Source organism: Trachypithecus francoisi, unplaced genomic scaffold (assembly GCF_009764315.1).
Source record: "Trachypithecus francoisi isolate TF-2019V2 unplaced genomic scaffold, Tfra_2.0 Lachesis_group18, whole genome shotgun sequence".
In the NCBI taxonomy this organism is placed as follows: Eukaryota; Metazoa; Chordata; class Mammalia; order Primates; family Cercopithecidae; genus Trachypithecus; species Trachypithecus francoisi.
In genome coordinates, this window is record NW_022681463.1 from 71,250,994 (window position 1) to 71,275,604 (window position 24,611).

The 24,611-nt window shown below is 35.8% G+C and overlaps 1 protein-coding gene across 13 annotated transcripts in view; it reads left to right on the forward strand.

The window, feature by feature from the left end:
* Positions 1-24,611, forward strand: part of ZC3H13 (zinc finger CCCH-type containing 13) — a 93,116-nt gene that overhangs the window by 46,391 nt on the left and 22,114 nt on the right. For all 13 annotated transcript variants that reach the window (XM_033176945.1, XM_033176952.1, XM_033176955.1 and 10 more), the window contains 3 exons: positions 13,136-13,446; positions 16,407-16,871; positions 21,183-21,374. In XM_033176945.1, coding sequence (XP_033032836.1) covers positions 13,136-13,446; positions 16,407-16,871; positions 21,183-21,374 — 968 coding nt within the window. The remainder of the gene's footprint in view (positions 1-13,135; positions 13,447-16,406; positions 16,872-21,182; positions 21,375-24,611) is intronic.

Genomic DNA, 24,611 nt, shown 5'->3' on the forward strand with positions numbered 1-24,611 from the left:
GTTGAACATCCTTTCATGTGCTTGTCGGCCATTTGTATATCATCTTTGGAGAAATGTCTTTCCAGTTGTTTGCCCATTTTTTAATTGGGTTATTTGGGTTTTTTTCTGTTAAGTTCTAGGAGTTCGTTATATATTCTGGATATTAAACCCTTATCAGAGATAAGATTTTAAAATATTTTTTCCTATTCCATATGTTGCTTTTTTCTTCCACTCTGTTAATTGTTTTTCTTGGCATGCAAGAGAACGGTTAACTAGAGCCTTCACAATTCTTAAGTATGTTTTTTTAAACTATACTCTATATTTTACTCAGTCCAGCAGGTGTGTTTGTGAAAAGTACATGTAAATGTTTTTGGTGATTGACGTTCTATCAGTAAAGCCTTTAGTTTTCCCTAATGGTTCTTTGTACTTTTATTTTGGTATTTTGACTAAGAAGTCTCTGAGAGATGGTTCTTAACACCTATTCTTAGTTTATCATTTAAATAGCAAAAACATTTGTATTATGAGGACTTGAATATTACACAGGCTGATCCTTCATTTTCCAGTTTTTCTCCCTGGGTTATCCCTAAATGGTATGCATAGGACTCACCTGTTACTTAGTATGTAGACAAATCTGAACTTGGTTTTTTGTTTTGTTTTGTTTTGTTTTGTTTTCATCTAAAGACATGAAACAACAGAGCTAGGAATACTGGAAGATTATATAAATAGCTGATCTGCACGCACTGGAGTTCTACAGCCATATGTGACAAGGTTGGAAAAAGACGTTTTGGTTTAGGAAGAGTTAATTTAATTACCAAGGTTCTTAGGTGGGGCCGTTATTTTCATTTGTCTCTATTACTCTGACTAAAGAAATTACAGGTGCACCAATTTTATTGAACCTCGCAGATGTTGTGTATTTTTACAAATGGAAGGTTTGTGGCATCCCTGAATTAAACAAGCCTATCAGTGCCACTTTTCTAATAACGTGTTCACTTTGTATCTCTGTAATTCTTGAAATAGTTCAAGGGTTTTCATCATTATTATATCTGTTATGGTGGACTGTGATCAGTAATTGTCAACATTACCATTGTAATTGTTTTGAGGCATCATGAACTGCACCCATATAAAACAGTGAACTTTATCTGCAAATGTGTGTGTTCTAACTGCCCTACTGACTGGCTAGTCCCCTGTCTCTCACCATCTCCTTGGGCCTCTCTATTTCCTGACACACAACGATTCCCTCTCAGTTCCCTGAGATGTTATAGAAATTAGGCAACTAATAACCCTACATGTAGTAGCCCCTAAGTGTTCAAGTAAAAAGGAAGCGTTTTTTACTTTAAATCAAGAGCTAGAAGTTATTAAGCTTAGTGAGGAAGGCATATTGAAAACTTAGGTGGCAAGCTAGACCTCTTGTGCCAGTCAGCTAAGTTGTGAATGCAAAGGTAAAGTTCTTGAAGGAAATTTAAAGTGCTACTCCAATGAACATATGAATGAGAAGAAAGCAAAACAGCCGTATTGCTGATGCGGAGGAAGTTTGAGTGGGCTGGATAAAAGATCAAAGCAGCCACAATTGAAATCTGCCACAACATTCCTTTAAGCCAGAGTCTAATCCAGAGCAAGGTCCTAACTCTGTTTAATTCTTTCGAGGCTGAAAGAGGTAAGGAAGCTGCAGGAAAAAAAGTTTGAAGTTAGCAGAGGTTACTTCATGACATTTAACAAATGAAACCATCTCCATAGCTCAAAAGTGCAAGATGAAGCAGCACATACTGATGAAGAAGCAGTGGCAAGTTATCCAGAAGATCTAGATAAGATAATTGGTGTTGACCACACTAAACAAATTTTCATTGTAGTTGATACAGCCTTATTGGAAGAAGATGCCATCCAAGATGTTCACAGCCAGAGAGGAGAAGTCAATGCTTGGCTTCAAAGCTCCGAAGGACAGGCTGACTCTCGTTCGGGGCTAGTGCAGCTGGGGGTTTTAAGGTGAAGCCAGTGCTCGTTTACCATCCTGAAAATCCTAGGATTTTAAAGAATTATGCTAAATCTACTCTGCCTGTGCTCTTAAGTGGAACAACAAGCGTGGGTGACAGCACATCTGTATACAGCATGGTTTACTAAATATTTTGAGCCCACTATTGAGACCTATTGCTCAGAAAAAAAGATTCTTTTCAGAATACTACTGCTTGTTTATGATGTGCCTGTTTACGCAGGAGCCCTGACGAAGATGTAAGGAGAGAGTAATAGTTTCATGCCTGCTAAGACAAAAGGCACCCTACAGCCCATGGATCAAAGACTAATTTTTACTTTTGAGTCTTATTTTAAAAATACATTTTGTAAGGCCAAAGCTGCCATGGATAGTGATTCCCCTGATAGATCTGGGCAAAGTAAATTGAAAACTTCATGGAAAGGATTTACTATTCAAGATGCCATTAAGAACATTCGTCATTCACGGGAGGAGGTCAAAATATTAATATTTACAGGAGTTAGAAGTCAATTACAACTTTCATGGATGACTTTGAGAGGTTCAAGACTTTATTGAAAGAAGTAACTGCAGATGTGGTGGAAATAGCAAGAAAACTAGAATTAAAAGTAGATCCTGAAGATGTAACTGAATTGCTGCAATCTCAAATCAGACTTGAATGGATGAGGAGTTGCTTCATATGGATGAACAAAGAAAGTGGTTTCTTGAGATGGAATCTACTCCTGGTGAAGACGCTAGAAACATGTTTTAAATGACAGTGACACCAAATAATTTAGAGTGTCACATAAACTTTGTTGACAAAGCAGCAGCAGGGTTTGAGAGCACCAGGTTTGTTTTTTGTGTATATGTGTGCTGTTTTTTGTTTTTGTTCTCGCTGTTACCCAGGCTTAAGTGCACTGGCGCAATCTCAGCTCGCTGTGTCTCGCTATTACCCAGGCTTAAGTTCACTGGCGCCATCTCAGCTCACTATAGCCTCCGCCTCCCATCAAGTGGTCAAGTGATCCTCCCACCTCAGCCTCCCAAGTAGCTGGGCTTACAGGCATGCATCACCACACTCAGCTAATTTTTAAAATTTTTTTGTAGAAATGAGGTCTCACTATGTTGTCCAGACTGATCTAGAACTCCTGGGCTCAAGTAATCCTCCTGCCTCAGCCTCCCAAAACGTTGTAGTTATAGGCTTGCGCCACCATCCCCAGCTGACTCCAGTTTTGAAAATTCTACTGTGGGTAAAATGCTAGTAAACAGCATCATATGCTACAGATAAATCTTTTCTGAAAGGAGGAGTCAATTGGTGTGACAAACTTCATCATCGTCTTATTTTAAGAAATTGCCACAGCCTTCTCAGCCTTTTGCAGCCTTCACCCTCATCAGTCAACAGCCATCAGCATCAAGATAGTACCCTTACCCATAAAATGGTAACAACTCTCTGAAGTCTTAGATGATTGTTAGCATTTTTTTAAACAATAAAGTATTTTAAAAATTAAGTTATGTACTTTCTTTTTTTTTTTTTTGAGATGGCGTTTCTTTCTCTCACCCAGGCTGGAGTGCAGTGGCGTGATCTTGGCTCACTGCAAGCTCCGTCTCCCGGATTCATGCCATTCTCCTGCCTCAGCCTCCTGAATAGCTGGGACTACAGGCACCTGCCACCACGCCCGGCTAATTTTTTTTGTATTTTTAGTAGAGATGGGATTTCACCGTGTTAGCCAAGATGATCTTGATTTCCTGACCTCGTGATCCACCCATCTCGGACTCCCAAAGTGCTAACAGGTGTGAGCCACCGCGCCCGGCCTGTACTTTTTTCAATATAAATCTATTGTACACTTCAAAGACTACAGTATAGTGTAAACATAACTGAACATTTGTGTGGCTCACTTTACTGTGATATTTGCTTTATTATGGGAACCAAACCTATGTTTCTGAGGTGTACCTGTATTAATTTTAAAACTAAACAGTGTCTTTGTCATTGTCTTCAGATTGATAAGGAATGTAATTAAATTTTAGTGTCTAAATTCCTTTTGGAAAAAAAATGCCCCTTAAAAACACTTTGAATGTTATAATGGGCGTATTAGTGGTGTTTTGTTTACTAGGAGGTGTTGTGCTTAAGTAAAATCGCAAATTCATTCATCCGACAGTACAAGTAGAAGTAATATAGTGATGGGGTATGTGTGTGTGTCTGTCTGTGTGTGTTTGTAAAATAGTGTTTCCAAATATGTGGGTTTTGGCTTTGGTTTTTTTTTTTTTTTGTCCCCCTTCAAGTATGACCCACTAGGCTTACTGGATATAAGCGGTTGCTTACATTTCTTAAAGGATGGCTTTCTATTGAGTTACCCATTTACGTGGCATAGGTGTGCATACACATGGCATAGGAGATGCAACAATGCTACACGATCCTCTGACTTTAAATCCTTCTAGCTTTTCTCTGTGACTCAGTTGTCCAAATTCAAAAATAAGTTGTAACAGTTAATGCTTACTGAATTATCCATGATTCATAATAGATAATTGTGTCTCAGTTGTCCGACCTTCTATATCAGGTGCTTCTAACCCGAAGTCCATTGGTGGATTTTAGGGGTCTACAAGCTTCTTGAGTTATGTATAAAACTTTGCCTGTGTATGTGTTTTGGTGAGGGAGAGTGCCTATACCCTTCTAGAAAAGTTCATGATTTTTCCCGTCTCCAAAAAAATGTTAGAATCATGAATCATTCTTGAAGCCTAGGACACTAACCTGATGTCAAAGATTTGAGTACTTTCCTCCCAAACTGTCATTGGCGTGTCAAGTTTGTTAAAAATGTGCTCTTCCCAGAGTATTTGTAAGTTTAATACAAAATTCTATCATGTGGTTAATTTTTAATTGAATAATTTGGAGACTTCAGCTCTTAAATGAATGTTATCAGTGTCTTCCAACTTTACTCAGCTTTGATTTATTTATGCAATGTTGATCAAAACCTGAGTACTAGTCATTTATGCAGAGAAAAAGTCTTATGGGTTTATTACTCTGCTTTCAGAAAATATAGCAATTTCCCATAATATTTTTTTAAAATAAACTTTCCATGACCTACTCTTTACAGAGAATAGTAAAATCCTATTTCTACCCCCCTTGTTCTCAGGGAATACATTCCAAGACCCTCAGTAGATGCCAGAAATGGCAAATAGTGCTGAACCTTGTATATACGATGCATGAGTTTCTTTTTCTTTATTCATAATTTCGTGTATAGAATATTCCTTATTGTAGATTTTTGCAACCTCAGCATACAGTTTTTCTTCCTGAGAACTCAAAGGAAGTACTTTATGGCTTTTTTTTTTTTTTTTTTGGCATATTCAAATTGCCAGCATCACTCCTCTTTGCACTTGGGGCCATTATTAAGTAAAATAAGGGTTACTCGAACTGCATAATTACTGTTGTTGCCAAACTGCAAGTCAATCTGATAACTGAGATGGCTACAGAGTGATCAGTGAGCAAGTGCATACAGCGTATGGTTACCGGACAAAGGGATGATTCATGTCCAGGTTAGGATAGAGTGGAACGACAGGAGATTTCACTGTGCCACATAGAAGTGTGTGCAATTTAAAACATATGGATTGTTTTTTTCTGGAAGTTTCCATTAGTATATTTGGCCTGTGGTTGACCAGGGAAAGCAAAAGAAAAGGTAAGCGGGGCCTACTATGGTGGGAACCCAACAAACTAAACTAATTTTATTTTTCCTGTAAATTGTTTAGAAGAGATGTAAATCAAAGGGAAATTAAGTTTATTTTAGGTATTTAGTCAGAAAGATAATTTTTGAAGGGAATACTCTGTGTTAATATTCCTAACCTATTATGTCTAAATAATCCTAAATTGAATATTTATGATGATCTTTTGGTAGATCTGTAATACTTGCTTTTATAAGTGTACTCACTTATATTAGTATATATTCTGTATACTTTCCCATGCCAAATCAGGAAAGTAATACATTAGTAGTATTTTAGGAACAAGGGTTTAAACACAAAATCTTCTTGGATAATAATCAGAAAAACCATCTGACAATTGCATGTAGCTCATTCTGCCAGATATTTTGGTTTCAGTATGATTTTACTGACAGGGATATATTTTAATCATAATGCTAGGTTGAGGACTTTGTGGCCAAATGAGAAAGTAGTACTCAGAGCATAGCTAATTAAAAAACAATCATACCAACACAATTACCTGAATGTAGAAATCTGCTTATTACTTGATAGTAGTTGTATCAGGTTGTTCTTGTATTGCTATAAAGAAATACCTGGGACAAGGTAACTTATAAAGAAAAGAAGTTGAATTGGCTCATGGTTCTGCAGGCTGTACATACATGGCTCCAGCATCTGCTTCTGGTGAGGCCTCAGAAAGCTTACTAGGAGGAGGTGGTGTGCTGAAGTAAAAGTGCTAATTCATTTATTCATCCAACAGTTACTTGAGTACCTGTTCTAAAGCTGGTATTGCAGCAGTGAGCAAAAATATTTCCAAAAGCTCTGCTAGTACAAGTAGAATAAGGTGGTGGGGTGTGGGTGTATGTGTGTGAAATAGTGTTTCCAAATATGTGGGGTTTGTAATATAGCCAAACATGATTATGTTGCACACTAAGCTTATGAAAGGCTTATGTTAAGAATGAAATCATTTTATAAACATCAAAACAATTCATTCACAATGGATAAAAAAGAAGCCTTTCACATTTAGTGAAATTAACCAAGGCTTGGACTCTCTTCAGTAGGTATGATGTTGGGAAAATTTGTTGAATTCGGGAGAGAAACTCATATCTAGAAAGATATTATGACCCTAAATAATTGTACTTTTAGCTTTTGTCCAACATGCTTTGCGAAATCGGAGACTTGAGGGAGGCTCTTCTCAAGTATTTTCAGAGAGGTTTTTAGTAGCGGCTGGTGGTTGGAAGTTTAGTCCTATTCCAATAGTTGATTCAGTCAGAAATGCATAACGTGGAGTCAATTCTGTAAAGAATGTAGGGCTGTATTATAATGACATTAATAAAATAGCCCCCACCTGCACTGTCAAAATCCATCCTAATCTGGCTGTGGTTTGGTGCCAGGTTGTGGCATTTTTTTTTTTTTTTCACTGATAGTTAAATGACCATGGGAAGAATTTTGGCTCAGGCCATTGACAGTAATTTCAGAAATCTCCCTTCTTTCGCACCCAGTGGCCTGATCTGGGAAGTTATTATGTCTGGGAAATGCAGATCGGGGACTTCTGCACCTTCCTCTTCCAAAACTGGATTGCCTGCTGTTTTTTGGCCTGGTTTGGTCCTCTGTTTCATATTCTTGCCACCCTACCCTATCCCCAGCAGAAAGTAGTAACTTTAACTGGTTCCACCAAGCGGAAGGAGCCAGTTGTCTTATGCCAGTGTGTGTTGTATTTGGGTTTTATTGTATTTTAAATATTGATTCTCTTACTCTGGGAGCTTAAAAACCATCCACATGTGTGTGGTAGGAATACCAGCTATTTGTCTTTTTCTAACCCTTGATTGGTAGGTACAGTTTTTGGTTCAAGTCATGTTGTTGAATAAGTCTATGTAAGGCTCTTATCTTGAACCATGTTTCATAAAAGTATTAGTTGTTAAATTATTCTGGATTTGAATAGCATTAAAGGATGGGTTAATTTAAGGGTTGTCTTTAACATTTTTTATTCTTTAATTGAAACTTTTGAAATTACAGTTGACCCTTGAACAATGAAGGGGTTGGGAGATCAACCCCCTGTACGGTTGAAAATCCTTGTATAACTTTTGACTCCCCCCAATCTTAACTACTAGTAGCCCACTGTTAACTGGAAACTTTACTGATACCATAAACATTTGATTAACACATATTTTGTATGTTATTTGTATTATATACTGTATTCTTATTACAAAGTAAGCTAGAGAAAAGAAAATGTTAAGAAAATCATAAGGAAGAGAAAATATATTTACTATTCATTACATGGAAGTGGATCATTATAAAGATCATCCCTTTGAGGAGGCTAGGAGAAGTGCAAAAAGGAGGGGTTGTTCTTGCTGTCTCAAGGCTGGCAGAGGCAGAAGAAAACTCACATTAGTGTGACCCTGTGTTGTTCAGGAGCCAACCGTACTGCATTTGTGCATGCAAAAATGAAATTTGAACAAAATTATTAGTACTTTAGTGAAGATTTTCTTGTATTATCTAGAACTTGTATGAGGTTTTTTTTTTTTTAATCTAATCTGTTTTACAAGTATCATTATGTATTTATGGAGGAGTGATCTTTTGAAAGATTCCCACAGACAAGGGTCTTCCTAGTTCTGTAAGATTGTTCAGTTAGAAATGATTCCCTTTCCAGGGAGTATTTACCCTGCTGCAAAAGAGTAGCAGGCTACTAGGTGTAAAATAAATCACACAGAAGCATTTTCTTTTTTCACCTTACAAATTTATTTAGACAAGTAAGATCTTGTTATATTTTAAATGGCACTTACCTGCCTAACACTCTCCAGTGCTTTCTCTCATGCTTAGAATAAAATCCAGACTTTTACCATGACCTGTGGCCCATATCTGGCTCTGCCTGCTTTCTGATTCTCTCATGAGACTCTATTCTCTCATAAATTGTGGTTCCACTTGGCTTCTTTCTATTCTTATGCATCAAGATCCCTCCTGCCTCCTTTGTGCTTATTGATCCTAAAGCTCTTCCCTCAGATCTTCAGCACTTGGCTCAAATATATCCTCCAGTAAAGGTCCTTTCCTTACCAAGCAACCTAAAGTAGTCACCGTGATGTACTTTTTGTGTTTTGTGATCAAGGGTTAGAAAAAGACAAATAGCTGGTATTCCTGCCACACACACGTAGATTGTTTTTAAGCTCCAAGAATAAAAAGTACATACTTTTTGTGGTTGTTTTGGACCTAACAGTTCTGTTTGTTGTCCTTTTTTATAAACTTTGTTACATTAATTAGCAGAAATTGTCTTGCTTTGTCATTGTTGGTTTGCTCCCTAGACCATAGACTCTGTTACTAGAGAGACTGGTTTCCAGTCCTCCCTCGAGGTATTAGTCAAGGTTTTCCAGAGAAACTGAACCAATAGAAGATATGTCTAGAATGAGATTTACTTAAGGAATTGGCTCATGCAATTATAGAGGCTGTAAAGCCCTAGATCTGACTACAAGCTGGAGACCCAGGAAAACTGGTGGTGTAATTCAGAAGTGTGAGAGGTAGAAAGCTGACTCCAGTCCGCGTATAAGACCTGATAAGCAAGGGCAGATCAACATTCAGCTCAAGCAGTCAGGCAAACAGAAAATGTAACCTTCCTTCACCTTTTTGTTCTGTTCAGGCCCTCAGTAGATGGGATGATACACACATTGGTCAGGGCCATCTGCTTTACTCAGTTTACTGATTCAAATGCTAGACTGTTTTAGGGTTCTCTAAAGGCTCTACAGATGTGCCCAGAAATCACGTTTAGCCAGATAGCTGGGCATTCCATGACCCAGTTAACCCATTTATGCCAGAAGTTGCGAATTTTTTTGTGAAAAATCAGACCTTGGCCATGACCTTGAGCAGTAGGATATAAATAACTCCCACAAGCTTAGTGTTCCAATAATGGAACACTAGGCATAAATGTATTGACACGTAAAATTAACCATCACATTCAATTACCTTATTAGATTGTCATAAAGATTAAGTGAGTTAATATATGACAAGCACTTAAAATAGTGTCATGCACGTAGTAGCAATATATGTTACTTGCTATTATTAATGTCATTACTATTATCATGTTAGTGGTTTTGTTCTCTTCATTTCTATATCCTCATTGCCAAAAATAATACTTAGAGGTTAGTATGCGCTCACTTAATATTTGTTGAGTGAATTAAAGTGATTTAATAAGTATAAACTTCATATGTAAAGTAATAGAACCTAAATGTTTCTACTTGTAAAATGCGTATTATGTTGTATTATATTTTATCACTGAAAACAGAGTTGATTTTGGTAGTGCCCATATTACCTTTGGTTTTTGAAAATGTATACATTTTACATGATTTTAAAGGTTAAAATAGGAATGTCAGTTGCGTTATATAAGCATATTTTCATATTTGAGAAATAGAAACCATTTTTTGAGAGAAAAATTGGTGTTAATATTTTTAAGTAAGTCTGGGGTAAGCCTATTAGTTTGCAGGTGAAATTACTTGCGTCTTGAATGAGAGGAGTTTTTATTTTTAAATTTCTTAATTTTCACATTTTTTCCCACAATGAAATATACCCTGAATATTCTCATTCCACACCACATCATGTCCTAATTATAGCAGCACTAAAAAGTGTTTTATTGGAATCTAGTTAGACTAAAGATCAACTTTCCCTGTATACAATAAATCACAGTGCTCTTGCTTACGTTATACAGATTTTTGTTTTAAAGTATTAAGCTTCTCTTCATTAAATAAACTTTCCTTTTTTCTTTATTTGAATTTCAAATTTCACTTATTTTTTTCCCTCAGATAAGAAACCAGCCAATTATAGATCATACGACTAATTAATCTGAAGTTACTTCTATTCTAAGTGGAAATGTACTTTACTATAGCTCTGTAATAGTCTATAGCCAAAGTACTGTTAATTTTCACCAGATTTCAAGACAATTTCGTTACTTAGAATCATACCTTTTGTATGTGCAGAATGGACATAGGTGAAGGTTGAGTAAGAAGAAAATATAGTTAAAAAGTTGAAGCCATTATTTGACAACACATTAGTGTTCTGACCTTAATATAATAGCTTGATTATCCTAAGTTTAAAGTTTTTTCTTCCATGCTGTAGACATCAAGTTAAATAGAAACATGATTGGATCCTAATGTGTTTTTTAAAGATAGTATATATGAACTGTTTTATCTTTTTAAGTTTTATGAACTAATAAGGCTATTGTAGACATTCTTGAAACAATTTTAAGTATTCCCCAGAAATAAACTCAAGTAACCAAAATATCAGTTCAGTGGAGAACCATTCTTTAGTTTTTTAAATTGACGAGAACTGTCAAGCATGGTGGCTCATGCCTGTAATCCCAGCACTTTAGGAGGCTAAGGCAGGATGATTGCTTGAGCCCAGGAGTTCAAGACCAACCAGGGCAGCATAGTGAGACCTCATCTCTATAAAAATAAAACAAGTTAGCTGAGTGTGGTGGCATATGCCTGTAGTCCCAGCTGCTCAGGAGGCTGAGGCAGGAGGATCACTTGAGCCCAGGAAGCCAAGAGTGCTTGGCCATGATCATGCCACTATACTCTAGCCTGGGCGACAAAGCGAGACCTTGTCCCCCAAAAAATAAAAAATAAAAAAATTTACTAGAACCTAATGAAGTTGAAATTGAAATTGAAAAGCACCAGACAATACTGACTCTAATTTTTACTCTTGCAGTGATTTTTCTGTTCAGTAGGATGCATTTAAATGGGCGTTCATCATAAATGGTTTTCCAAATTTGGCAAAGACCCATTGAGTACTTCCACTCATGTTATCTGTTAAGTTAATAAATTTCTATTTAGAGTCAATTAAATTTTAGTGGCTTATGGCTTACCTTTTTATGTTAGAAAGAAATCACTATTTTATTAAAGCGTAAAGCTTTAATCAAGTCACAGAAAACTTGATGTTTAGGTGAGTGTAGTGTTCTATCTAGTTAGCAGACTTTTTATTTCAGTCAACTGTTACCCAAAGGTATTTTTATTTGCCTAAATTATTTTCTGCAAATTCTTCCTAATATATTAGATCGGTTTCCTGACTTACTCAGTTTACTGATTCAAATGCCAGACTCTTTTAGGAATCCCTCACAGATGTGCCCAGAAATAATGTTTAGCCAGATATCTGGGCATTCCATGACCTCGTTAACCCATTTATGCCAAAAGTTATATTTTTTTTGTGAAAAATCAGACCTTGGCCATGACCTTGAGTAGTAATATAAATAACTATAAACTATAAGTAGTTTATAGATTGAAACCTTTATTTGATGGAAGGTTTACTAAGGCATCATTTATAAACAACATAGTTTAAGGTAGTGGTTCTCAACTGGAGGTGATTTTGCCTGGTAGAGGACATTTGTCAATGTCTGGAGTAATTTTTTATTGTCGTACCTTAGAATGGGAGAGCTGCTACTGGCATCTAGTGAGTTGAGGCCAGGGATGCTGTTAAACATCCTATATGTCTTGTGCAAGACACTCCCCTTCCTCCAAAGAGTTACCCAGTACAAAATGTCAGTAGTGCTAGGGTTGAGAAACTGCTTTAGAATTAGTAATGATTTGTGCCATCATTGTACATACTAAAAAATATTTATCATAGACACTGAAGATAATTACAGAAATATTTTGACTAAAAAAATCAGAATTTTTTTGAATAAGCTTTTAGCTCTTGAGATGATTGCTTTGAGGAGTATGATATTTCTCTAGGCATGTCTAGAATGTTATTTTTTAAACATTATTTGCTGCTGCTTCTTAGTTATTGCACAAAAGTGTGGACAAGACCCAGGCATAATAGACTCTAGGAGTGATTCAGATGTACTCAATGATCACATCTGTTTCATGAGGTTATGTGTTGTTTCTCTGGTAGCAGTGAAAGAAAATGATTTGCAGGGAATAGAGGAGGCGTTAGTTGAACCACGAACTATGAACTAACTCTCAGTTTGTGCTGCCCACAGTGAAGGCAGATTGCTTAAGTTAAAGACAGTATATATTTTGTTATCCTTTCCTTAACTCTAGGATTCTTTCATCGTCCTAAATGTCAACCCAAGCAACGTGGACTTTTTGTTTGTCTTAGCTGATGCTAGCTCTCCTTTTCCCATAGCCATGAATTTACAGGCATTCTCACAGCCACTTTCTATCTAGATCTCAGTAGTATGTTTTGCCGTAGTTTGTGGGTTTTCTCCCTCCAAGTACTTGTTCACACTGTCAGATTATCAGAGTGAATTCCATACTTTAAGTTAGGGTAGATGGTGTATGTTGGAAAATGCAGTGTACTTTGGCACTAAAGCCTGGGAGAAAAGCACCGCATATCTGTGCTTGAACTGTTGCTTCTAGTTGACTTAAAGTTAAGTCATGTCTTTAAAAAGTGACTTACTTATAATTTTACAGCATTGTGAATTAAAATTTATCCTGGAGTTATTATCTATACTTTTACATTCACTTTTTTGTTTTTAAAGATTTTCCTTTGGCTAGAAATGAAGTTCTGGAATACATGTTTTATTGTTACTGTTTTTCCTTGTAGGTCTACTTCCCCAGCAGGACAGCATCATTCTCCTATATCTTCTAGACATCACTCATCTTCCTCACAATCGGGATCATCTATTCAGAGACATTCTCCTTCTCCTCGTCGAAAAAGAACTCCTTCACCATCTTATCAGCGGACACTAACTCCACCTTTACGACGCTCTGCCTCTCCTTATCCTTCACATTCTTTGTCGTCTCCTCAGAGAAAGCAGAGTCCTCCAAGGCATCGCTCTCCAATGCGAGAGAAAGGGAGACATGATCATGAACGAACGTCACAGTCTCATGATCGACGTCATGAAAGGAGGGAAGGTGTGTACTTTACTTTGATTTTTTTAATTGAAAAATTGGATATCCAGCTTCATTGTTGTAATAAGAAATGGAGGAGGACTTTGCTGTGTTAAGTCTTCTGTAACACACAGACTAGAATTCTTGAGGGCAATCGGAGATGCTTAACAACATGGGAATGTAAGCTATTAGTATATACAAGTTGGTATTTACAGGTATGCTAAGCTGGTGCTTTCTTTAGTTAAGATGTTCTAGCCGGGCACGGTGCCTCATGCCTGTAATCCCAACAGTTTGGGAGGCCAAGGTGGGTAGATCACGAGGTCAGGAGATCGAGACCATCCTGGCTAATAGAGTGAGACACCGTACCTACGAAAATGCAAAAAATTAGCTGGGCATGGTGGCATGCGCCTGTAGTCCCAGCTACTCAGGAGGCTGAGGCAGGAGACTTGCTTGAACCCGGGAGGCAGAGGTTGCATTGAGCCGAGATTACACCATCGTACTCCAGCCTGGGCAACAGTGCAAGATTCCATCTCAAAAATAATAATATTAATAATAATAATAAAAAAAGATGTTCTGCTGAGTAAGTACTCTCAAGTTCTAGAAATTTTTGGCCATCTGATCCTTAGAGCATCCTTTTTAATTGCTGAATTAATGTCTTTTGAAAACGAGGTGAAGGGAAGAAAAGCAACAAATCAGGGAGCATAGTTTGAAAGCATCAGAAGTGTTTTGATAAAGGAGTGAAGGCTGGGGGGAATTGCAGAAGGTCATTGCAAAGCAACTCGTCAAATTTCTAGGTCATAATAAAGAAGTAAGCAAGCAAAGCGGTTTTCCTTTCTGTATCCCTGAGAATTAAGTTAACTTTGGATTTGCTACTCCCTATTCAGGCTGAGATTTTATTGTTACCTGGCAATAAAGCCTATTTAATAGCTCTCATCTCTTTCTTTACTTCTTGTCTAAGCTTCTGGTCTTTGTAGATTTAACTAAGTCTGTTTTCTAACTTCTCCTGTGTTCATTTTTTAACATAGTAAGTACTCAGGAAATGCTTACTTGCAACAACATTTATATTTAATTTGCCTTTTAAGTGCTTCTGTGTGAGTGGAGTACAGCAGTCTCCTATGAAACATGTTGAATTTAGTATTCTCTTCCTATCAACAGTGCAAGCAATAATTAATTGGGTTCTTTTGTTCAAGAAAATGGCGGTTGATAATGATATTCAAGAAAATAGGCAGGGACTGGGGAAAGCACCTATTTGATAGAATTTTGTGTGTGTGTGTATGATTTTGGGACTAGGTCAGCACAGCAGTATTTATGGAACATTGGTAAGATGGGAAAATTCTCTTATGTTGTACCTTTCTATAAATTTTAATAAGATATTTAACAACTAGAGTTGATCAGGAATATAGTACATATTTAATGACTTCTTATTGAATGAAAACTCCATTAACATTATTAAACATACTAATGAAGGGAAAATAGTAAGCAATTGAGTCTCATAGGAATGCTTGTATTAAGGGATTCTTCTCGTAACAAACCATAATTGTTTTAACTTCTTTGTAAGTACTTAAAAAATTGTTCCTCTCTATTTAGATGTCATTTTCTGAAATAAGGATAATTTCGGTGGAAGGATAGGGAGGTAGGTAAAGAACAAAATACAGTACCTAGATGTGTTTGTAAAGACAGATGGGCGCATCATGAGAAAAAGATCTGGCACTAAGTGAACACATTTTCAGGCACAGCTGGTATTGGGGGAGGAGTAGAAGTGAAAGATATTTACAGAAAGGGATGGAGATATGTCAGATCTTTGCCTCTTGCCTTTGTCCTTAAACGGGATTTGTGGATATGGATATATGGACAAAGGAATTGGTGGGGGAGATAGGTTATTGATGAGGGTCTGAGGGCCTTGTGGTTACAAGATGTTTGGGTCCATGAGAAAGTCTGTGGGCCTAGCCGCTAGACAAAGAGAAAAGGAGGTAAACTTATAATGTTTTGGGCATGAGGCTGCTAGAGTTGCCAAAATAGCCTCAGACTAGGGCAATTCCAGAGTATACTTGCAGAAGAATCTGATAAAAAGGGCAGAATTTATTCTTTGAGGTTCTCTTGTTAATTCTTTGGCTTCGTATCAGATTTGTTATAATCAGTTTATGCCCTTTCTCAATATATGTAAAGAGTAGTTTCTAATCTTTCCAAATTATGGGATTGACTAAGCCATTTAAGTTTTGGGTCTCTATTTCTTTATTATAAAATGACATGGTTTTTTCAGATAGTCAGTGTGATTCAGTCCAGCTTTTAAAAAGTGAAAGTATTTATTTTTCTATGAAATGGTTTTTTGTTTGTTCGTTTTAAAGAGAAAAAGTCTCATCTTACTATGTTGCTTAGGCTAAACTCGAATTCCTGGATTCAAGCGATCCTCCTACCTCAGCCTTCCAAGTAGCTGGCACTGTAGGTACATGCCACCACACCCAGCTAGAAAGTGCTCTAAGAAAGCTTTAAAGACTTGCACACATGAGTGTTATACCATTAAAAAGTGCAGGAAAAGAGAGTGAATAACAGTATCACTTAACCAGCTAGCTTACTCACCATAGGCTACCCTCAAGTACTTAAGTACTTTTGAGGAGGTCACATACGGTCTAGTTTAGCCTAGCTTAATAGTTGACAGAAAAGATTAAAGTAACTGAAGTGTCTTTATATTTAAAAGTGGTTTCTAAAAAGTAAGCCATCAATGATAGGAGATCAACTTATTTGTTTCAGTTGTTTAGGATCTGTAAGTATAGGTGAGTCGGGGCAGAGGAAATTCATGTTCAGAGTTTAATGAAGAACATTGTTATCAAGTGTTAATTATCTTTGGGATTTTAGCTTCTTATTTTTTGCAAAGAACATGAATTGTCATTGTAATAAAATTTTTAAAGTTCTGTATTAAGTATGTTGTCTAGTTTTCTGAAACTTTGTAAAGGCAATTACAGTCGATTTCCAAAATTGCATTATAGATACTAGGGGCAAACGAGACAGAGAAAAGGACTCAAGAGAAGAACGAGAGTATGAACAGGATCAGAGCTCTTCTAGAGACCACAGAGATGACAGAGAACCTCGAGATGGTCGGGATCGGAGAGATGCCAGAGATACTAGGGACCGAAGGGAACTAAGAGACTCCAGAGACATTCGGGACTCAAGAGAGATGAGGGATTATAGCAGAGATACCAAAGAGAGCCGTGATCCCAGAGATTCTCGGTCCACTCGTGATGCCCATGACTACAGGGACCGTGAAGGTCGAGATACTCATCGAAAGGAGGATGCATATCCAGAAGAATCCCGGAGTTATGGCCGAAACCATTTGAGAGAAGAAAGTTCTCGTACTGAAATAAGGAATGAGTCCAGAAATGAGTCTCGAAGTGAAATTAGAAATGACCGAATGGGCAGAAGTAGGGGGAGAGTTCCTGAGTTACCTGAAAAGGGTAAGGTTTTTGACTTGTCAATGAACTATGTCTTATATAGAAAGTATAACATCTCCTAAGATTTCTAATATGTTGTTTCTTACATTCGTTATCATTTTGTCACAGTAATTTTTAATTAATTGAACTTATAGTCTTCCTTATAAATTCCTAATTGGAATTACTAGTTAAAATAGCAGAAGGTAAATGGAGCTTGAGCTAGACCCCCCCCAATTATATCCAGTCATGCCCGTCATCTTGATTAATGTAGAACACTAAGAAAATCACTATCAGACAAAAAAGTAGAATCACAAGGAAGTTACTTTCTTTTAAATAGTTATAAATATGATAAAATGTTCATTAAATTAAAGTAGAATTAAAGTGGTGGGTTTTCAAAATTGTTGGCATCAGAAATGACTGATTTGTGTATTCTTCAGTATTTGTACTTGCTTCAGACCCTGTCAAACTGCCACATGTCATTATCTTGAGCCATTTTTCTTTTCATAAAAAGTATTTGCCATCACCCAAATGACTTAAATATATTGTAACTATTTCCAAACTGCTGAGACTTAATTATCATGACCTTTCTTTACCTCCACCTGCTTTTCTCCCCTCTCCCCAAACACTGCTGCAGAACTTTGATCACTTTTATTCTTTCCATTGGTCTGTTAGTCAATCCTTGGTCAGTATTACAGCTTCATATTTGTGTTGAGGGTCCTTTAGCTTCTTTGAGCTGCCTTGTGTTTTCTTGACCCTTTACTTTTTCATGTCAATTTTAGATATATACCCAAAGGATTATAAATTACTCTACTACAAAGACACATGCACACGTTTGTTTATTGCGGCACTATTCACAATAGCAAAGACTTGGAATCAACCCAAATGTCCATCTGTGACAGACTGGATTAAGAAAATGTGGCACATATACACCATGGAATACTATGCAGCCATCAATTAGAAAACAGTTTTTAATTTCATAAAAAAAGTCGGATTTTTATTTCAAATGCATCAACTTAATTTATAATATTTCCAATATTTTTTACATTTTTTTCCCCTGGGTATCCTCTATTTTTGTTGCCATTGTAAGTAGTGCTTTTACATTTTGTAAGATAAAAAAATTTTTTAATTATGCATTTACATGGTTCAAAATTTTGAATGTATAAAAGGATATATAGTGAAAAGCCTCCCTTGTACCCTGACCACTCTTTTGCCAGCTTTGTATATATTCTTCCCAAAAAACATTTTACACAAGCAAATAAATATCCATTTGATTTCCCCTCTGGATTTACAAAAATAATTTTTAAAAACACTGGAAAAAACTATGTACTGTTTTATATCCTACTGTTTTCAACCAGTAAAAATATCTTTCATGTCTCTCTTTGTGGTAAACAGCTATTTTCTTCTTTTGGCACATGTTGTCTATTGTAGAATATACCATAAAGTCAGCAAGTGCTGCATTACTGGGTATTTTGGTTTTCCAATCTTTATCTCTTTCAAACAATGCTTTAGTGAATAACTGTGTACGTATGTCACTAAATGGTGTCTTTTAAAACATTGCATTTTCTAATGCTTTGTTGGTACATGGAAATGGTAATTGGCATTTGTATATTAATCTTACGTTTAAATGATGTTGCTGTATTTTCTTGATCTAATTAGATTGTCTTAACAAATGTTCCTAGGAACAGACTGATTTGGCTCTTTTCTGATTATTAATTTTCTGTCAGTAACCTGCTGAGCATTTTTATCAATACAGTGTTAAATATAAGTAGAGTGGGCTTTGCTTTGTTTCAGATTTTAAAGGATTGTTGCTGGCATTTTATTACTAAGTATGGTGTTCGTGGATTTTTTGCAGATGCTTTTTATTGCGTTAAGGATTAAGTTCTCTCGCCCCATTTTAGTTGTCAGAAAATACTCTGTTGAAAGTCAGTTCTTTGGGAAATGTATTTGTTAACTCTTATTTTGTGGCTCAGTGGTCTGTTTTTGTAAGTGTTCTACATATGCTTTCAAGGGAGTTGCATTTGTAATGGTTGAATGCAGAGTGTTTCTCTAAGATAAAGTTTGTTTAACTACACTTTCAAATCTACATGTAATTTTTCTTAGTCTACTTGTTCTGTCATTACAGAGAGATGAGTTAAGTCTTCCACTCTCATTGTGGAATTTGTAGATTTGTTCATTTCTTCTTATAGTTTGATCATTTTTTTGTTTGACTACTTTGAGGCTTTGCTCTTAGGTACACATAAGATGAGTTATTTATTTCTTTATTCATTATAGAATGACTGTTTATGCCAGGTTCAGGTTGAGCATCCCTAATCTGAAATTCTCCAAAATCTCAAACTTTTTAATGTATTTTCTTTCTTTTTTTTTTCAACTATAGCCACTAGCAACTCTGATAAAATCTAGCCATTTTGAGAGCTGACATTACACTCAGAGGAAATGCTTATTGGAGTATTTTGGATTTCCAATGTTTCAGATTAGGTATGCTGAATCAATATAATGCAAATATTCCAAAATCCAAAACACCTGTGGTCCCAAGCATTTCAGATAAAGGGCATTCAGCCTGCATTTTTCTTGAAGATTGTTTTGCTGGCAGCTGTCTTTTGGTTAGTATTTGTTTGATATATCTTTTTCCATCCTTTCAGGCTTTTTTTTTTTTTTTAATGTAACACTAAACAAAATATAGTTTTAGACACAGTAAATCTCCTCATTGTATCTTCTTTCATTCTTAACTTTCAAATTTTTCATCTCTTTATCTGTTTTGCCTCTAGGTCATATTCTCAGACTTAACTTCTAGTTTACCAGTTCTTTCTGAGCTGCATCTGATTTGATGGTTAACCCATTCATTCCTAGATGTTATATGTAGCCTTTTTGTAGTCTTTAAAAATGTTTTACATTTTTTCTTCCTGGTCTTTAATTATTAAAATATTTTTCATATCTATTTTGATTATTAAAATACCCATAGAATCATGCTGTAATTCTTTTAGGTCTCAAAAGCCTGTTACATTTATATTCTTTGTGTTTTTATTTGTTTTTTAAATCTTGGGGAAGTGCTTGTTGATTCTGACTTTGGGTGGGTTAGTTTGTCATATGTTCTTTTATGTTTGGAGTGAACTCATCTTTATCAAGATTGATTTGTGGTAATTCTATGAGGTTAAGGGCAGGGCCCTCAGAGTTTCTGTCTGTTTTTGCCAGATATTCCTAAATTATCACAGCCCCAGGACTGCTTCTTTCTCTACTCCTAACCCTCCCTGCTTAAAAAAGGTTTTTTTTTTTTTTTTAATTTCATTTTGTTTTGAAGTAATTAGGAATTCACAGGAGATTGCAAATAAATGTACAGGGAAACTTTGTTTATCCTTCTCCCAACTTCTCCAGTGTTAACATCTCACATCCTACCTGTAGTATAGTATCAAAACCAAACAACTGACATTGGTACAATCCATAGAGTTTATTCAGATTTCACCAGTATACATGCACTTGGGTGTGTGTCTGTATGTAGCTTTATGCAGTTTTATCATATGTGTAGCCCATTTCCATAGTCAAGATACTCATCTGTAATATCCTAAGATTGCCTTTTATTACCCCCTTATAGCCACAATTCTCGCCTGGCCCCCGGCCCTGACCCCTGGCAGCCTCTGATGTGTCCTTTATCCTGTAATTGTCTCATAAATGGAATAATGCTGTATGTGTCCTGTTGAGATTGGCTTTTTCACGCAGCATAATTTTTTCTTGGGGTTCATCCAAGTTGTTGCATGTATCAGTCATTTATTGTTATTGCCGAATAGTATTCCATGGCGTGCACGTGCCACAGTTTAATTGTTCACCCATTGAAAGACATTAGTGTACTTTGCAGGTTTTGACTGTTACGAACAAAACCACTGTGAACGTTTGTTTCCCACATATGTTAACGAAAATTTTCACATACAATTTAATGTCATTAACCTTGGTGTTCTATGTTGGAATGTTTTCACTGTAAACTGTATTTAAGCAATAATACATACCCATTTTTTTCATTATTTTTATATATCTGTGAATTAGATATGAAGAAATAGTGTTTTTTTTGGCGGGGGGACAGGTTATCTTTAATGAATCTTACAGTTTTATGATTTTATCGTATGACTTTTATATAGATAGAGAAAACTGCGACTTTGTCTACTCAGGTCAGTCATTGGACACCTTGATTGTTCTGATTCATTGCTTGATACTCTTTTCAGGAGTGATTACCACACTTTGGAATATTAAATATATATATTAGTGGTTTTTAGGAGGAAAGATTGTGACTGATGAATTTGTTGAATAAAGTGTATGTGGTAAACATTTGTGTGACTGTCCTTTGTTTAGGAAGTCGAGGCTCAAGAGGTTCTCAAATTGATAGTCACAGTAGTAATAGCAACTATCATGACAGCTGGGAAACTCGAAGTAGCTATCCTGAAAGAGACCGATATCCTGAAAGAGACAGCAGAGATCAAGCAAGGGATTCTTCCTTTGAGAGAAGGCATGGAGAGCGAGACCGTCGCGACAACAGAGAGAGAGGTTTGTCAAACAGAATTTTATTAAATAGTGAACAATATCAATTGGGTGAATTGTTTTTTAAAAGTTACCAATTTACTTTTTAATATAAAATATATTTTAAGGCTTGTGCTTGATGACACACTTGAAACTATTATATATACTCATATAATCTTTGTTCACATGGTTTGGGAGGGATTATGTCAATATCTAGTGACCAGTACCTACTGGCAACAAAGTGCAAAAACTTGGGTGCCCTGCTGTGTGTCTCTCATCTTAACCAAATAGCTTACAAACCTTTAAAGAATGTAGATGGTTGGGTTCCATTCCAGGCAATTCTGATTCAAGAAATACCTAAACGTCACATCTGAGTATCCTGGCTACTCACTCATTCGCTGTGATCAATAGAATTTTATAAGGACTTTCAGAGAGGAGCAATAAAAAAATAAAAATTAAAAAATTAAAAAAAAACAATGATAGAGCTAGGAATTGTTTAGGGAAATATTTTATTTGTATTCTATCCTGAGAAGATATAGTATTTGCTTTAGCTAATTTTGCATTCTTACATGTCTTAAGCTAAAACTTTTTCTGTTCATCTATCAGATGATCTCTTAAATCAATTTTGAAGCAAGATTAGGAAGCACTTTTAAGAAGGGTTGTAAATACTTTCTTTGCCAATTTGGCAAGCTTTTGTTTCTGTACTTATTCGGGCCTTTAAACATTAAAAATTTTATGAAGGTCTTACTAACCTTGGCTGAAGTAAGGTTCACTATAATGCCTAGATTAATATAGCATGAAACTTGATGGTCCAGAGAATTGAATATTGATGCTTTATTATGGGCTGAATCAAAGAGGTGATATTATATCTTGATTGGTTAGTAGTAGAAGAAGAATCAAGTTTCTAAGGCATCGTCTACTTTTGGGAGCATAGATAGGATCAGAAGTAGGAGAACTGATTGGGTTGAGTTTGTATGGTAAGCCTAATGCATTTTGGTTAAAAGATATGTAGAATTTCCTTAGTTACAGATAGGATAGCCACATGTATTGATCTTCTGCTAGGTGCCAAGAACTCTGATAATTGCTTTACATATATTCTGACTTAATCTTTACAATATCCTTGTAAGTGTAGGTATGATAAAACAATTCATGTTTTCAGAGTTTTGGGGATTAGATCTAAGAGTAGTAAGATTACAATATTATAGAGAAGTAGGTTCCAGATCTGGAATTCAAACTCAGGTCTTCTGAATTCAGTTCTCTATTTTAATTTTACTGTAACTACTTCGATAATTATCAGATGTATGATTGAAATAAAAATATATTTTGGAGGCTAATGAATATTTTACAAATATTTGTTGAGTACCCATGTTAGGCACTTTGCTAGGCACTTGAGGTACAATAATTCTTATCCTTGTAGAATTTAATGGGGAGAGGGAAGAACTCCCCATCCAAAAAAGCAAAGTAGGATGAATGCTACTACTCTATATAAAAGTTCTGTGAGAAGACAAAGGAGCAAACTCAATTCTGAGCAGTTCCAAGAAAGCTGTCTAAAGAAGTGACATCTGAATTAGGGCCTGAAGGATAAAAGGAAACTATAGAAGGAGCACTTTACAGGGAGAGGGTGCAGCATGTATAGACACCAGGACTGAAAGAAACATGTGCTTCGGAGTAGTAAGGAATTATGTTACAATATTGGAGTCAGAGTATGCTATAATTGGCAAGGTAGAAAAGAAACCAGAGACAAGGACTGATGAAAGACGATAGGCCAGGTAGTAAATGACCTAACTTTAGCCTAGTCAGGCTAAAAATTTGATTTTAATTGCCTTTCACTGCCTACAAGATAACTGCTTTTAGGCCGTTGGAAGAAATAATTTTCATCAAAAACATATTAAGGATGTGGGGAAAGATTGAAAACAAGGATACCAATTAGTTAGACTGTTGATGACATAGGCATCTAAGAAGACCTGATCAAGGTCTGAGTTAATAACTATATCTGTGGGGACAGAGAAAGGAACAAAGAAATATTTTAGAAGTGAAGTTGATGGTACTTGGATATGATGAGACTTAGACAACTCAGAGATTATCAGCTTTAATGAATTGGTATGTCGCTTATTAAAATAAGGAAATGTGTAAGTAGAAGCACATCTTTGAATAACACATTTTGGGGGAAAGATAGGGGAAGATAGTTTAGACATACTAAAGTGATGTTCTTATATTCTTTGCATTTTCCTTGAAGAAAGCATTGATATTTTGGTTGGGAAAATAAAATATATCTCCCATTAAAGCATGTCTGAATAGTCTATTTGCTGATATTGCTGTAATTAGAAATTTAAAGTATGATTTGCTATAAGTTATGGTATTGAGTTTGTTTCAGGTTATCTTGTAATGATTATGATGTTGGTATGACTCCTTCAAACTAGGAATTCAGACAATACAAAAGATGGGTAGATAGCATTCTAGGAATCCAAAGTATGATACAGAAGAACCACTTTAAGTTGATTTCATCAAAAGTAAAAGCATTTAAGAAAACTGACTTCTAATGCATCTACCATCTCTGTGACATTGGGAAGACAACTCTGGAGCATAATTTCTGTTTTTAAATAGAAAGGGGGAGAAGCGACTGTGTAGGATTTCATTTTGATTTCACTTTAAAATGCTATGATCGTTTGTATCTGGGTCTATAACCTCTAAAATAGTAAAGATAGATAGATCTTATCTTTTTAATCAGTGATTAGGAAGGGAAATCCAAAATACCATATTGAACCCTTCCTAGAAACATCCTAAAATTATTCTGCTTAATGAGTTGATGTTAGATGTTCCACTTACCAACCTGTTGGCCTTATTATTATATGATCTTTATCAAACAACCAGTAGATATATAGTATGTAAATGGAAACATCACAGTAGCCTAGATCAGACTACAGTAGTTGCTTTGAAAAATGGCTATGTCTTTGAAAAAGTTCATGCCATCCTCTTATACGTTTTTTTATCCCAGACTAATTTTCTGCTCAACGGGGTATTTGGGCAGCATGCATTCATTTACTCTGTTTATGTGATTTGTGTGTACATGGAAAAAATTTAAATAAAATGTGATGAGGTTATCAGTTAACATTTTAAGAAAACAACTCTTCATCTGAGTAGTCATTTATATAATTAAGTAAAGCTTCTAATTTATTAGTAATTGGTTATTAATTACAAATATATATCACTAATATGAAACACTTTTTACATTTATTTCAAGATTGCTAAACATCAGTACCCTTA